Source organism: Acanthopagrus latus, chromosome 21, assembly GCF_904848185.1.
Source record: "Acanthopagrus latus isolate v.2019 chromosome 21, fAcaLat1.1, whole genome shotgun sequence".
NCBI classification, from domain to species: domain Eukaryota; kingdom Metazoa; phylum Chordata; class Actinopteri; order Spariformes; family Sparidae; genus Acanthopagrus; species Acanthopagrus latus.
In genome coordinates, this window is record NC_051059.1 from 13008665 (window position 1) to 13022580 (window position 13916).

Below are 13916 nucleotides of genomic sequence, written 5' to 3' on the forward strand. Positions count from 1 at the left end.
AAAGACTGCCCTACTGTAGTGAACCGCTTGTGCACTAAAAATCTTTAAAACTGGTTTGACTTAAGTGTGTAAAATACTGACCCACTGTGGTCACATATGGTAACTGCAGGTGTATTTGGGGGAATAAGCATGGACATGTTTTCTTATCTTAACAACTAAAATTGTGCACTTAAAATTGTTGCACTTACACATGCTCTTTCATCATATGGACGGTGCACGTGATGCAACAGTCTGCAACTACTTCTTTAAAAGGGGAAATGTTGGTTTGGGTATGACAGGGAGCAACCGTTTCTCATGCAACTCTATGGTCCATTAGAACTAAACTGGGCCAAATATGGCAATTCCTCATGGGTAATGACAGAACAACATGTTTTACCAGTTCTATTTTTTGATCTATTATTCAGAGACATTCTGTCTTGGCAAGGTCAAGAATACAAACAGTCCTTGCAGACAGGAATGTCGCTACAGTTGCGAGAAGAGAGGAGGGCGAGGCCGTGTGCTGAAAAGTAATTGCCAAAATGAATGTAGCGGAAGGAATGAGGGGATGGGGCCTGAAGTAGCACAGGAAATGGCCAAAATCAGAGTCATATTCATCATATCCTTATCTTTGTCCTCTTTATCTTAAGAATTAAGATGCAGTTTAACAATCCTGTCCAAGTGTATTATCGGATGATAACAATAAATACACTTACACTCTCTCCAGCCACACCTCTCTGTCCAACCTGGCCATCTTCACCCTATGGATAGAATGAGAAAGGGAGAAGTATTAAGGAATGCAGGGTAATTTTGAAGACCGATGAAAAGGTGACTGATGCACCACTTACTCTTGGACCATCCTCTCCTGGAGGTCCCGGAGCACCTGTAGAACCCTGTTCTCCCTGGAGAGAAAAGATCACAGGAAATGAGGATCAACAAAGAGAGAGATGACCAGATGCCAGGTTGTGTTCACTCTGTCTTCAAAGAGAGGATGAAACAGAATCTGACTGATCATACTGCAAGAAATATGAACATTTGAGGGAAGGTTTGAAGAAGAGAGTCCACAAGCTTGATCCCTGCATCTAAGGGTGAAACAAAAGCTCCTAATTTTTACTTTGAAAAACTGCGATATGGGTCAAAAATTCAGAAACTACAGAGAAACGATGCCTTTAATCTACAGTAGGCATGGGTCACCGCAATTGGCATGTACCTATATAGTTGCTCTCTATAAGGACTAGCCTACCTCTGCTGGCCCTGTAATTACTCAGTATAGGATAAGGCAAGAGAGCCTGTCTAGAAATACCCTCTGTGATCTTTGTCCTCTCTACGAGGGCACAAATTCCGCTAGCACTAGCCTCAGCCCACCTCATTCGCCTCCAGGCCTGGTTAAACGCAGCCCAAGTGGTTCTGGAGTCGCTCCCGCCTTTCATAAGTGGGTCAAACGCCCTAATGAGTTCAGCTGGTTCAGAGCTCATGTCTGTCAACACCAGAGTTCACATGAGATGGATAGGACGTGGCCTTTGAACTACCAGTGCTGCTGTAAGGACAGGGCACGGTGCGGCAGTGACTGTGATCAATGGGGATCTGGGTCCACAAATAAAAGACTGCAATATCATATTTTTGGAGACAGATAGAAGTCTCTAACGATGTATGTTCTCTGACCTTGTTCAGTCACCAAAACCAAAACTCTTTCTCCTTGTACTTACTCTGTGTCCTTTTTCTCCGGGGAGACCAGGCAGGCCGTCGAAACCCCTGTCACCCTGCAATGGCACAGTACCAAATGGTTAGTTTATCAATCACTTCAGCAGAGCAACAGACACTGATTGGTTTATTGGGCAACCTGGTGTGTGCTTTACCTTGGCCCCTGCCTCTCCGGGCATTCCTCGAGCACCATCAGCTCCGTTACGACCCTGGAAGACACACAAATATCATGAAAACACTTAAAAATATTAAATTGTCTTGAAAGGCTCTTGAGAATAAACACGGGGACAATGTGATCATTTATCTGACTAGTTCAAAGTGAAATAAACATGGCTTTATGAATTTACATAGCACGCAGAGAAGATTATTGGGTGCAGCTGACTTATTTGAAATGAGGCCATGTCTGAAACTAGACAGGCTCTTCACTTTGGGCACTGTAGCTTTGATCCCTGCACACTTGTTGGCGTGAAATATTAGAAATTTGGCAATTGAAACTTAATCCTCTGCTGCAACATGATAATGTTCTGGTGGAGATGAATCAGTAATGCAATAAGTGGGTCGAACATGGTTGGAAAGAACTCTTACCCTCTTTCCTGATTTCCCTGGTGGACCAGTTCCACCCTGAAGACCTCTGGGTCCCTATGGAGAAAACATGATTTTTTTTTTTTTTAATCAAATAAAACAACACACATTGAAGACAATTTTAGTTAGAAATTCTTAATGTTGACATAAAAGAGAATTGGATGCTTATTGTTCAAATCAAGTAGTTAAACAAAATGAAATCAGTTAAGGTACTCTTCTCACCTGTGGTCCAGGATCACCACTGTCACCTTTAAGTCCAGAAGCACCAGGACCTCCCTATCAAAAAGTATATACACAGATGAAGAAACATGTCTGCAGCAAAGCAAACAGAACTGGTCATGCCATCATTTGGCTAGAAAGCCATTATAATCTACACAATAGTGTTAAAATTCAAATCTAGATTGTAAATATGCAACAATGAGACTTTCAAGAGTATATTACTACTTGTATAAATCATGCTTGAAGGCAGTGAATATGTGAAATATGCTCTCAAATGTATCTATATGAGGAAATAATGTCAAATCTGCTCACAGACAGACAGGAAGGAGGGTGGTGTATGTATGAATCTGTGCATATGTATGCACTGAACAGGTATGTGTCAGGAAATGATAAATGCTTGGAGTTGATGCCTTCACAGAGAGAAAACGCTGATCACCGACTGTGTTTTTCATAAACTGTGAAATGAGCGGATGACACAGTAAGCAAATAAATGCTGTGTATGAGTGTGTGTGTCGAAGGTCTTCAAAATCTACTCACGACAGGACCAGATCTTCCCGTCATGCCTGCTGGCCCAGGTGGACCTCGCATGGCCAGCTGTGGATCAAACAGAAAAGGACCAACAAAAACCACTGGTCAGCTCACAATGTTGACACTCTTTCAGCTATATACATGTTTAAGCTCAATGAAAAACTTCTTTTTCTCCTGCAAGCGCAGCCATGTTCTCTTTGTGGTCAGTTTATTAGCCTCAAGTGAAGTGACTCTTTCTGGAACTAACTCTTGTAATAAACGATAATATTCTAATACTGCAAAACTAATGTCGGAATCCTACATTTAGTCCCTATGATAAAGCAGGAATTTGTGATTTTAAAGTCGACACAGAATCCACTCAGCTAACTGGGCTCTACACCAAGAGAAAAAAAGGATAAAGAAAAAAACACACTAATAATAAGCCACTCTTTTAGCCGCTGTATAGCGTGGAACCTTACAAAGTGCAAAACTGACTTTGTTCTTGTTCAGAGTTTACCACTCTGGTCTTTGTTCCTGTTCATGGTTGACCACAGGCTTGTACTGCCAAAAAAGTTGTCTGGGATTTATTTGGAGCCTGATTACTGAATAAGTGAATTTGCTAATTTAAAAGGGACACCAACTCAGAACTTTCACTACTCTTAAAACCAAATCACACGCATTAGTTAATGTATTTGTGGCTGTGTGCAAATAGGTCAAAGAGAATTTGACAACTTCTCCCTTCAATTCCCTTTACATTGTGAAGAACTTGCAACTCGTGCCATGTTTTTTTTTTTTTTTTTTTCTTTTCTTTTTCCTGCCTCGGGCCAAACCTCTGGCATAAAACACAAATATAGAAAGGTGACAAGTGCTTTCAAGACATGACCAAACACCACTTCACCGGTTTTGACAGCTCTCCAGCTCCATGAGGTGTTGTGAATGTGTGAATATTCAGTGTTTGTGGAACGCTTAATGACTTCCATGTGTTCCACTATAGATCACACCTTGCTTGTGGCCGCATAATTCAACCTGTTTTTCAACACTGCTATGGTTATCAGAACCGCTGAGCGAGTGTGAACATCTGGCGAGGCCTTATAGACTACCTAACCCAACACGGGTTCATATTTTGGAGTTGAGACAGTTTATAGGATGAGTGGGACTTGTGAATAGTGATTCCCCCTTTGATTGTTTACAACACTTTCTGGATCATTTCACCTTAATCCTACGGATTGGGACACCTGCTGACCCCAGACTTCTACTTTTTGTTATATTTCACATGTGCTTTATTCATTCCAACCTTTCATGACTGTTGTTTTTTTTTCCATCCTGCTTTGTATCATGATTTTTTTTTTTTCCATTTTAATTTGCCCCTTTTAAAAATACAAATCAATTAAGGACCCCGATCAAAAGCATCAATTCCAGTTCTGTCTTTGCAGATTTAATAGCAAATGGATTTTACATAATATAATATTGTTTACGTAAAAGTGATGATTGACAAGCTTTTAAGTACAAATGTGGATTGTGCTTGGTATAAAACCTGCAGTTTGTATGATTAGTGTCTCTAAAATAATCATAATCTGGTTCTTTTTGGATGACATTGATTTACTTACCAACATTGTTCAGAAATCAAGAAATCAAGTAACATGTTATGATGGTTGTTTCCTCAAGTTGTTTATTCAGCAGAATTTTGAATATGTTGGCAGAATGAGGGTAAATTGTTTTCTTTTGAAACTTGGGCCACAGTAGTTAGTTAATTAAAACCTCAGTTTTGGATCTGAACTTCAGAACATTCAGTTTAAGTTAACTAGAAGCGCATGGCACACACAGGGAGACAGAAAATCACAGTCCTCAGTGTCCTCTTTACTAGGAAAGATGGTCACATTAAGACGAGACACTTACCCTGGCCTGAGACAGAATGGCCTGAGCCTGAGCTTCCTGGGCTGAAACCACAGGTCCTTTGTGTGCCTCACCGCCTGCACGGAACTGTCAACCACAAAACAACAAAAAATGTTTTAAAACAAATCGACTCGTCTCTTTTTACAGAGTGGGGCATCTTATGGTCTCCCCTGGTGTGTGTGTGTGTTCAAGTATTTTTTTGTGAAAACTGTAAAGCTCTCACACGCACACACACACACACACAAATATGTGTCACCATGCATTTCAAAGGCTCAGTCACTGGTTCCACTCCATTGCACTGGCTGACATTTACAAGGTAAGTGATTTGTAACCCAAAGAAAATAAGGTTGTGATCCCTTGGCCTACTGGTGATGCTATGAGGTAAACGTCCTAAATGAAGCAAGTTCACGGGAGACTGCCTGAGATGAAGAGGGTACAGTATGTGAGGAGAATAAGACAGACAGCCCAGTGGGCGCGTGGAAAGCAGGTAGGACTTACTGGAAGCATCAGAATGGTACCTGGAGGCCCAGGGACACCGTCGGAACCAGGAATACCAGGACGGCCTGGAGGACCCTAAAGAATCAGAGGAGGGAGACAGAGTTGGTTCTTCTTAGTAAAAAAAAACCCTCATATATATATATATATAACATCCATATTGACTATAACAATGCTATTCAGAGCTTTGTATTGTATTAAGACCACCAGTTATGTTGTACACCCTTGTGAAACACTGTGAGGAAAAAAATAATTGCTTGTGGTTAATAAGCGAGTCCAATATTTTCCCAGGGGATACCATGATTATTTCTCTTTTTCTCTATAATCCCCTGGAGGTGTTCTGCAAATTGAAAAGAAAAGCAAACAGTACTAACAAACAACAACTGCACCAGTGCAGAGAATGAACAACTGTTCATAGAAAACTCCTAAAATCAATGGGAAGGTACTTTGCTACACTGATGCTGCTTATTATGAATAGAAAATTGACTAATATCACTGAGAGGAACAACACAGGGGATTCAATCACAAGTAAAGACAAAGAATGGGCTTTCATGAAGCTGGCTTAAGGATATTGTCTGCAGGATAGCACCAACTATATACGAACAGATATCCACTACCATGGCCGTATTAGACTACAATGCTCATTAGAACAAAATTGTCCACTTGATGAAAAATGGATAAAGTTCTGCTAATCTTAGATGTTTACCACCACTGGGTCCAAAAAAAGGCTTGCCTATGGGTGGCTCCAGAGAAGAGGCAAAATAAAACGCTGTAACATAAATTAAAAAGGACGTACTTCTTTGCGGTGGTTATTTCAGGACAGCTCAGACTAAGCTTAACTTTCATCACTCTAAGGGGCCCAGACTCACCAAACCTACATCAGAGAATTAGTGGCGACGAAGGCTGACTGTTGCATAGTCTCATATTGCCTGTGTCTTGGCAAAAAGGCTGCATTTGAACACACCACAGAGACTACAGCTGACAGCCAACTACGTGAGAGGAAATGCCTCTGTATTCCCACAGGTAACAGTAGCTAAATAACAAACCTTATGTTACAGCATCATTTTCTGACACTACTCTCACTGATATACCCGCTTCTAATCAAGTACATGTCTGATAAAAGCCGTCAACAATGGCTGACTAATGCCAGTGCTGTGGGACACACCACAACAAAGAGGGCCAGTCCTAACATGCTTTCTTTAGCATAGCATGCTTGCATGCCTACTTTTGCATTTTTACAGGCTTAAGACTTTAAGAATGAAAAGCAGAAGGGTGTGGGAACTCTAAGTGCTGATGTCAAAGCACAAATAAAGCTGAGGCTTAGTCTTGGCATGAACAAAAGTTTTGGACAGGTCAAAAAGCATCTTTGGGAACAGATTAAGTCAGTAAGGAATTACAGTCTTTAGAATTCATTGTCTGGGGACCATGGAAGTCTGTACTCAATGTCATGGCAATCTATCCAAAACTCAAGATTATTCACCAGTGGGTCATCTGAAATGCTTGGAGCATATAGCTTAAAACTACTAAAAGGCATTTGCATAAACGTTGCTCATAATGAATAATATGAATAGACAGTTGACTAACAAAAGAGAATATACTTTGTTTTATATATAGACAAGAATGTATCTTTAAAAAATCAATAGAAAGGAGGACCCAGTATTTCAGGAGAAACCACACTCTATTTAGCAGTCTTGTCATGTGCAGCAATCTCAGAATACTGGCTCAAATTGATGCCATGTGTTCCCATCTGTCTTTTCCCAGAAGTGGTAAATACTCTCCATCTATTGCTGTTATGGTAAGCGCAGCGACATCTAGTGTAAATGACTCGATGTCATGGCTGGGAAAATGGTGTTTGGGTGAAAAGGAGGGAGACGGTGATTATGAGAGAAATGAGCCGATCAAACGTTGAGTCCAGGCGGATACTGCGCAACGGAAAACCACAAGATGACAGAAAGGAGTCGCTTTTAATGCCGCTGTCAGTGCTCTAAAATGCTTTTTCTAATGGGAGGAAATAAGGAGGGGGGTGACTTTCCTTTGGACCAACAAAATATTTTCTGGTCACCCTGCGGAACAATAAGGCTTTTGTATAGGCAACGTCTGCTGGTCGTACCGGAGGAGGCGAGTTAGGGGTTTTTTTTTTCCTTGGCAATTAAAGGGTTAACCTCCAGAGACAGAAATGTAGATGTGTTAAAGGGGTGATGAAAGAGGGGTGCGGGGCAAACACCACATTTTGGAACAGAAACAGGCTGAGATCCAGCTTTCTAGAAGGGGACAGGCGCTTATTCTGAATCATCGCAATCAATCACATAAATGGGTGGAATCCCACGGTGCTGGGAGAATTAAGGCCTCTACATATTTAAGAGCAAACTCCTTGAACTTCTCACAAGTCCCGTCACATACCATACCAACACAGCTGTTTCTCAGCACTTTGTTGGTAAATTGACAGTTTACGGGCATCTAATTTCCCTCTACCACTTCTTGCTAATCCCCCCTACTGCTGCAGTGGCTGCATCCAATTGTATCATTCATTCCATGGCATCTAGACTGAACTATAGAACACAGATGTATTGTTAGGATATTTATATCTATGCTGACTCAAATAATTCCACAAGTAAAATCAAAGGCTGAAGTTAAATCTCCATTTTAGTATCAATTATAGCCGTAAAAATATGTTTTTTTGGTTGATGTACAGCTTGAATTGATTGGTCAAAATATGTCTTATTGTTCTTTTAGCCATATAAAATTAGTTGCTTAATTCAAATGTTCACGATGAGCAGAGAATGAGTGACAGAGTTTCTCAGAAACATCCGCCAACTGCTGTGAAATGAGGCCAGCTTTTCACTCACCCTCTCACCAGGATCTCCATGGGGACCTGGGGGACCCTGCAATCCTGGGGTACCAGGAACACCCTGAGATCACACACAGAGAAATGAATACACTTAGCATATTATATCCCACACTGCTGCTAACCAGCATTCCCACCACAGTCAGTCCAGTAATGCACATGCAAAGGCCAATAAAGACAGAGGCAAAGACATGGGTTCAAAAAAAACTAAGCCTCAAAATAAAATACCCCCCTCCCCCGACCCCCCTTCTTTCCCCCCTCACTCTCGCACACACGCAGAGACACAGATGTACACACATTCATGCACAAATTCACATTTTGACTGTCTCTCCCAACTCAAGCTTCACTGGCGATGAGGGCTGATGCTCTTTCCATAAAGACATTTTTTCCCTCCTTAACTGCTCTCCATCTGTGAAAGCCGGCAGACAGGAGCGAGGGAGAACGTGATACTCACTGCTTGGCCGGGGGCTCCTTGGGGTCCTTCAATAAGCATCCCCTGAAAAAAGGAAAAGTGGATACAGTAGCATTATAGGGCAGCGTTTAAATCCACAGGCAGAGGAGAATGGGGAGAAAATGAGAGACAGACAGAGGTTTGCTTCGGTTTTGAGGTTGAGGAGTTTACTTATAGCTACAAGCTAAAGACTTAAACAATTCTACAGCTATCTGATGTTCGGTTCCATAATGTATATGTGTGCGTGTGGTCAAACATTTGGACGAGCGCCCTTTGGTGGTACAGAGGGTATGGGAGGAGGACGTTAACTGCATGCTATTTCAGTCAGTGTTTCGCCTGTAGTGGTAATTGTATAGGATGGCTAAAAAAAAAAACATTATGTACTGTGGCATTTTGTATACACAGCATTTTGTCTGTAGTTCTAAGAACAAAGTTGTTCGTTAAATCTCATCAGGAGGGAAGAAAATCTTGCTGGTTTCACTCACTGCTTGGCAAAATAAAGACATGGCCTTAAGTTCCAGTGGAAACCGGAATAAATCAACATATATAAACATGGATATAAATCAGATATGAAAGAGATTTTCCAAAGCACAGATGAAAAAAAACCTACATTTCCTTGGAAATATTCAGAAAATGCAATTCAGGACTTGTAAATCTTTTAGGAACGTTGCAGTTGATAGGAAAGCCTGTCAACTCTAATTCTGAAATATGACACTTACAGATAATACAATAATTAAGTCAAGTCAAAATGATGTATAGAATTCTGGCAAGATAGACCAGAAAGCTAAACAGCTAACAGAGTCCATGGCTACTTAGCTAGCTAGCTTGCTAACTAGACAGACAGACAGACAGACAGATGGATAGATGGATAAAAGTAATGTTAAAGTACTAACTAATTATCATTTACATTAGAACCCACCGGTCAAAGCTGTAGCTGTAGCTCAGCTCCAGTACTACTTAAGTATTAGTCTGCTAGCTACTTAGCAACTAGCTACACAGATACTAGCTAACATTTTGTAGCTTTACATACATATATGCATTAGTGTTTTCCTAGCTATTCTTTTAGCTGTCGTTTCCAGGGTATGTTAAACAGTCAGTCAAGTCTGTTTGCTAGCTAGCTTCTTAGCAGCTAGCTAGAAGTATATTATCGTAAAGTGTGAACATATTCTTTTATTCTCTTTCTTTCCCTAGTATATCCATTTCACTTTGAACATTTGAATGTTAGCCATTTAACTTGTCGACTAAGTTAGCCTAGCTTGGACAAAGCTGACTTTGACTCTCCCTGATAATAATGTGAGTTTTCTTTTATTTCTTTTTATTCTTTATTGGAATTAAAACACAGCAGTGTCAAACTTCACTTACTGGCTCAATGACAGCGGGTTCGCCCTTCTCTCCTTTCTCTCCCAGGTAACTTTGACCTCCGCTCACCTACGGACACGACACAAACCAAGTGAGCCTCTCACACAGTAACAGGTCAGAAATTTCTATGTAAAGGCAGAGCAGCAATGGGACCAAAATTTAATTAAAGCCAGTGAAGAGCAGATGTCCTGTGCTGTTGGGTGTTTTCTCTTTATAGAGTTTGCCTAAAACACCATGAAACAGCTTAACAAAACACAGCAAAATGCTGACTAGTCAGATGCGTGCTTTAAAGGGTTTAGGTAGTTCGGAATATGAAGAGCAGATCTTTTTTTTCATGCCTGCTGGAAAAATAAACCACAAGAATAATTTTGCAAGAGGCTATAATTTATACTTTGGTCTGACTCATATTTATTAAGCTTCCTTAAAGCCAGGAACTGCCAAAAAAAAAAATAAATAAAAAAAAAAAGCCCCCAACTGTGCACAAATGCAAAGGTCGTTACCTGACACTATCCATACAATGACTTCACATGAGAGGAATTCACAAACCACCTACATCAGTGTGTCCAGAAACCACTAGATTGTACAGTTTAGCCTGAGGAGGAAACTCTTTTTGAGAAAGTCATGAAACAGGGCTGTGATGTCCTGAGACTGTAGAATGGAGAGGACTTATAGAGCCATTCAGATTAACCCAAGGCAGACAGATCTAGAGCCAACATCCAGACTGGGACAGTGTCACTTCCTGCATCTGAAATCTGGATCCTGAGGCTAGGAAGGAGGATGGAAACTAGCCATGATAGACACTGGCTCAGCAGATATGTCTGCCTGCTTTTAGACATCAATCTAGATGGATTTGATGAGAAAACATTTAGTAAAGATTTAGTTTGTCATCAGATAATGCAAACAGATCATTGGTCGGATGACCAGGAGGAGCATGCCAATAAACAGCAAAGGTCACTGAGGCCAAGAGGTTATGGAGGGTGTGCCTGTACTGACAGCTGGGCCGACATATGTTTATCTGTAGGAGAGTCAGATGGACAAGGTGTGTGTGATTGTGCTTTCGTGTGTATTTGTGTTTAGTGCATGTGCATGCAGAATGCTCTAATCTGTAACCCAAACCATTAGAGACAATAAACAAGAAGGGCACCGCAAACAAGCCATCGGAACGAAATGCCACCAGCATCTTCTCCATCTTTCCACATTCCTGACCACCATTTCATACCCCTCCCCCAACCATGCCTCATTACTGCTACGGCACTTACACTGATGTCGGTCTCTGCTGGAACACCAGGGCCGAACTCGTCATCATACGTTGCAGATGTGGGCTTGGTGTCAGCGGTGCCATAATCGCCATAATCGCCATATTCGTATGGCTTCTCTACAAACTCTTTGTGGTCATATTCCTTCAGGTCGTATTCTTTAAACTCATACGCGTCAGTGGCCGGATCCACTTTCTCTTTGGGGTCCACTGGGGCAGCGGTTTCCACAGCAATAGTGGGATCCACCCCGACCTGTTCCACACCGGTGATGTAATCATCCACTATTTCCCCATCATAGCTCTGTGATCAATCCAGGCATCGCACAGAGGCAGCAGGGGTTTGTTAAGATGGGAGGGAACATGGAGGTTTGGTTAGTTAAATGCAACCATGTGAACAGTTTCAATGATTCACATGTTTTTATAAAGCATCAATCAAAGTAAAGACATTAGTATTTATCACTTAAATACACTGAAATTATTGGAGACCAACTAAGTGAAAATTAAACTTAGTTGCGCACACAATCATGTATCACATTTGGGACAGCATCCAAATCTCAACATATGTGAAACTCCACATATGTTTTGACAACAGCCACTGTTATTAATATTAACATATATAATGATATCTTATATCAGGAAGTTTGTCTTTGCAGAGCAGTATGAGTGTGAGATGTCCCAAACTATTGACACATTGATGTTTTACATATGTAAACAGTAAAATATGTCACAAGGAAAAACATATGGAGATAAGGTGTGTGTAAAAAAAAAAAAAAAAAAAAAAAAACAGTGAAGAGGAGGAATGCATGTGTTAACACAAACAAGAATGTTCAAGCACTATTAAAAACCAGATGATGTGAAAATCAAGTGCTGAACTTGTAAAAAGCACTTTGGTTTGAGAAGGAAAAAAGAAATACTAGCAAGGCTTTTACACATCTGTGTTTGCACAGAGTCTTAGGCACTGAGGAAACAGGATTGTACGGGAACAGTTGCATCACTAGACACTCAATATCAACGGCGTGTTGAGGGAGAATGTTGAGAAAATATCCAGGACGCACATGCAAATTCACTACTGGTAGGCAACCTTTTATCAGGAAACAAGAATAATCTCTGTGAAACAACTTTGATATGATTGAAAAAACTCATAAAAGTGATTCACTTCATGGGATTTTTTCATAGTCCAAGGTTTCTTGTGCATAAATCAGAGAGTAAATGTTCCGTAAGAGTGCTTCCATGTTCTAAACAGTCAGTTAATCGGGTATCTTTCTAACATACACAAGGCTCAAACCCTCAAACTTCAAGTCACCAATCCATGTTGTTACATTGTGATTAGCTGGTAACATCACTCACTAAAGAATCTTTAATCTTATTCCACAACTAGGTATCTTGGAAAACCACACCACCACAATCCACGGTTAAATCTAGGTTTTTGTGATATTCTGAACCAGTGGAAAAATACAGTGCCTTCTAGCAGTGAAAGAGAAAGACTTACAGTGCTTGTTAAAAGCATCTATCAGTAGTAGCATGTCAGATCTAAGGACACTATGACCTCACGGCATTGTCTAAAAGTTGTCCAATCCTTCACAGTCCTCAGTAATCAGACAAGTGTTCCAGCATGGGACAGTGTAAGTTCAGTTTCCGTGGTTAGCCTTCTGGTCTGTCATTTCAAATAAATGTGAAGCTGACTGAAGCTCTGGTAACCACCTTAAGATACATCACGATGCAATCGGGAGACATTTGGCTGGCGGAGCGCACGGCCGTATTGTTTTAGTTTAACCCCCGAATGTTCCTCATTAAGTTGCGTTTTACGTGATGGTTTAGCACAAATTAAGACAGGATCTGCCAAATACAGGATAAGGCATAAACGTAGGGGATGCGTCTGTCTACTGATTTTCCGTTGGTCACGGTTCATTAAATGACAAAGTTTTCTTGCTGAAGTCTTGATCCAGACTCCGTTTGATGGGGGCGGTTTCTCATGGAAATCAAGGAGCAGAGCAAGCAGTTTTTTTTTTCTCCGTGAGGCCTCGCTGGGGTTGTTGGGTTTTAACCTCTAAAGGCGATCGTAAAAATATGTTTTGTTGTCTGTGATGCCCAGGCATTTGTGGAAATTTCATTTTCAACCAGATGTAATTTAAACAGGAATGTAGATGTTAATTGGATAGATGACTGTTAAAAGTCAGTGATGCACAAAGAATATTACACCATAATAAAAAAGTGCATCCCTCAGGGTTTCAACCAATCTTTCTGTGGTCAGAGCCTTTCGGATTTTACAAAAAAATGTAATTATAAGTCTACAAGAGTAATACAAATGTATACCAAATGACGTTGTCCGCTTACTACAAACTATTTACAGCAGTTACTATATTATAAAAGACTTTCAGGCACAGTTAAAAAGAAGTTACCTGGCCTTGCCCAGCAGTGTCAGTTGGAGTCTCAGGCTGATTTCCATCCACTATGCTGTAGTCATACTCACCCGTGTAGTAGTCTCCACCCACATTTGTCTGAAATCAGGCAAGAACAGCAGACAAGTAAAGCTTTAAATACTGTATCTGTGACAAGTAAATTAAAGTTCAGTTTACATTCGAAAGTGTTTTGTATTTGAACATGTTGAATGTAAGGGTGATATGTTACCCTCT

At 40.8% G+C, this 13916-nt stretch overlaps 1 protein-coding gene and 1 long non-coding RNA gene across 3 annotated transcripts in view; one reads left to right on the forward strand and one right to left on the reverse strand.

The window, feature by feature from the left end:
* LOC119011056 (collagen alpha-1(XI) chain-like) overlaps window positions 1-13916 on the reverse strand; it is an 88107-nt gene that overhangs the window by 47583 nt on the left and 26608 nt on the right. Inside the window, exons 7-20 of one of the 2 annotated variants that reach the window (XM_037083844.1) lie at window positions 13683-13781; window positions 11288-11584; window positions 10032-10097; window positions 8673-8714; window positions 8220-8282; window positions 5377-5451; window positions 4882-4965; window positions 3016-3072; window positions 2482-2535; window positions 2263-2316; window positions 1833-1886; window positions 1683-1736; window positions 825-878; window positions 693-737 (exon numbers count right to left, since the gene is read on the reverse strand). In XM_037083844.1, coding sequence (XP_036939739.1) covers window positions 693-737; window positions 825-878; window positions 1683-1736; window positions 1833-1886; window positions 2263-2316; window positions 2482-2535; window positions 3016-3072; window positions 4882-4965; window positions 5377-5451; window positions 8220-8282; window positions 8673-8714; window positions 10032-10097; window positions 11288-11584; window positions 13683-13781 — 1098 coding nt within the window. Of the gene's footprint in view, window positions 1-692; window positions 738-824; window positions 879-1682; window positions 1737-1832; window positions 1887-2262; window positions 2317-2481; window positions 2536-3015; window positions 3073-4881; window positions 4966-5376; window positions 5452-8219; window positions 8283-8672; window positions 8715-9588; window positions 9608-10031; window positions 10098-11287; window positions 11585-13682; window positions 13782-13916 lie in introns of those variants that run through there. The other variant, XM_037083845.1, reaches the window with a different exon arrangement.
* On the forward strand, window positions 9599-10402 carry LOC119011060. Its single transcript, XR_005072117.1, has 2 exons — window positions 9599-9962; window positions 10077-10402. It is a non-coding gene; the product is annotated as an uncharacterized LOC119011060 (long non-coding RNA).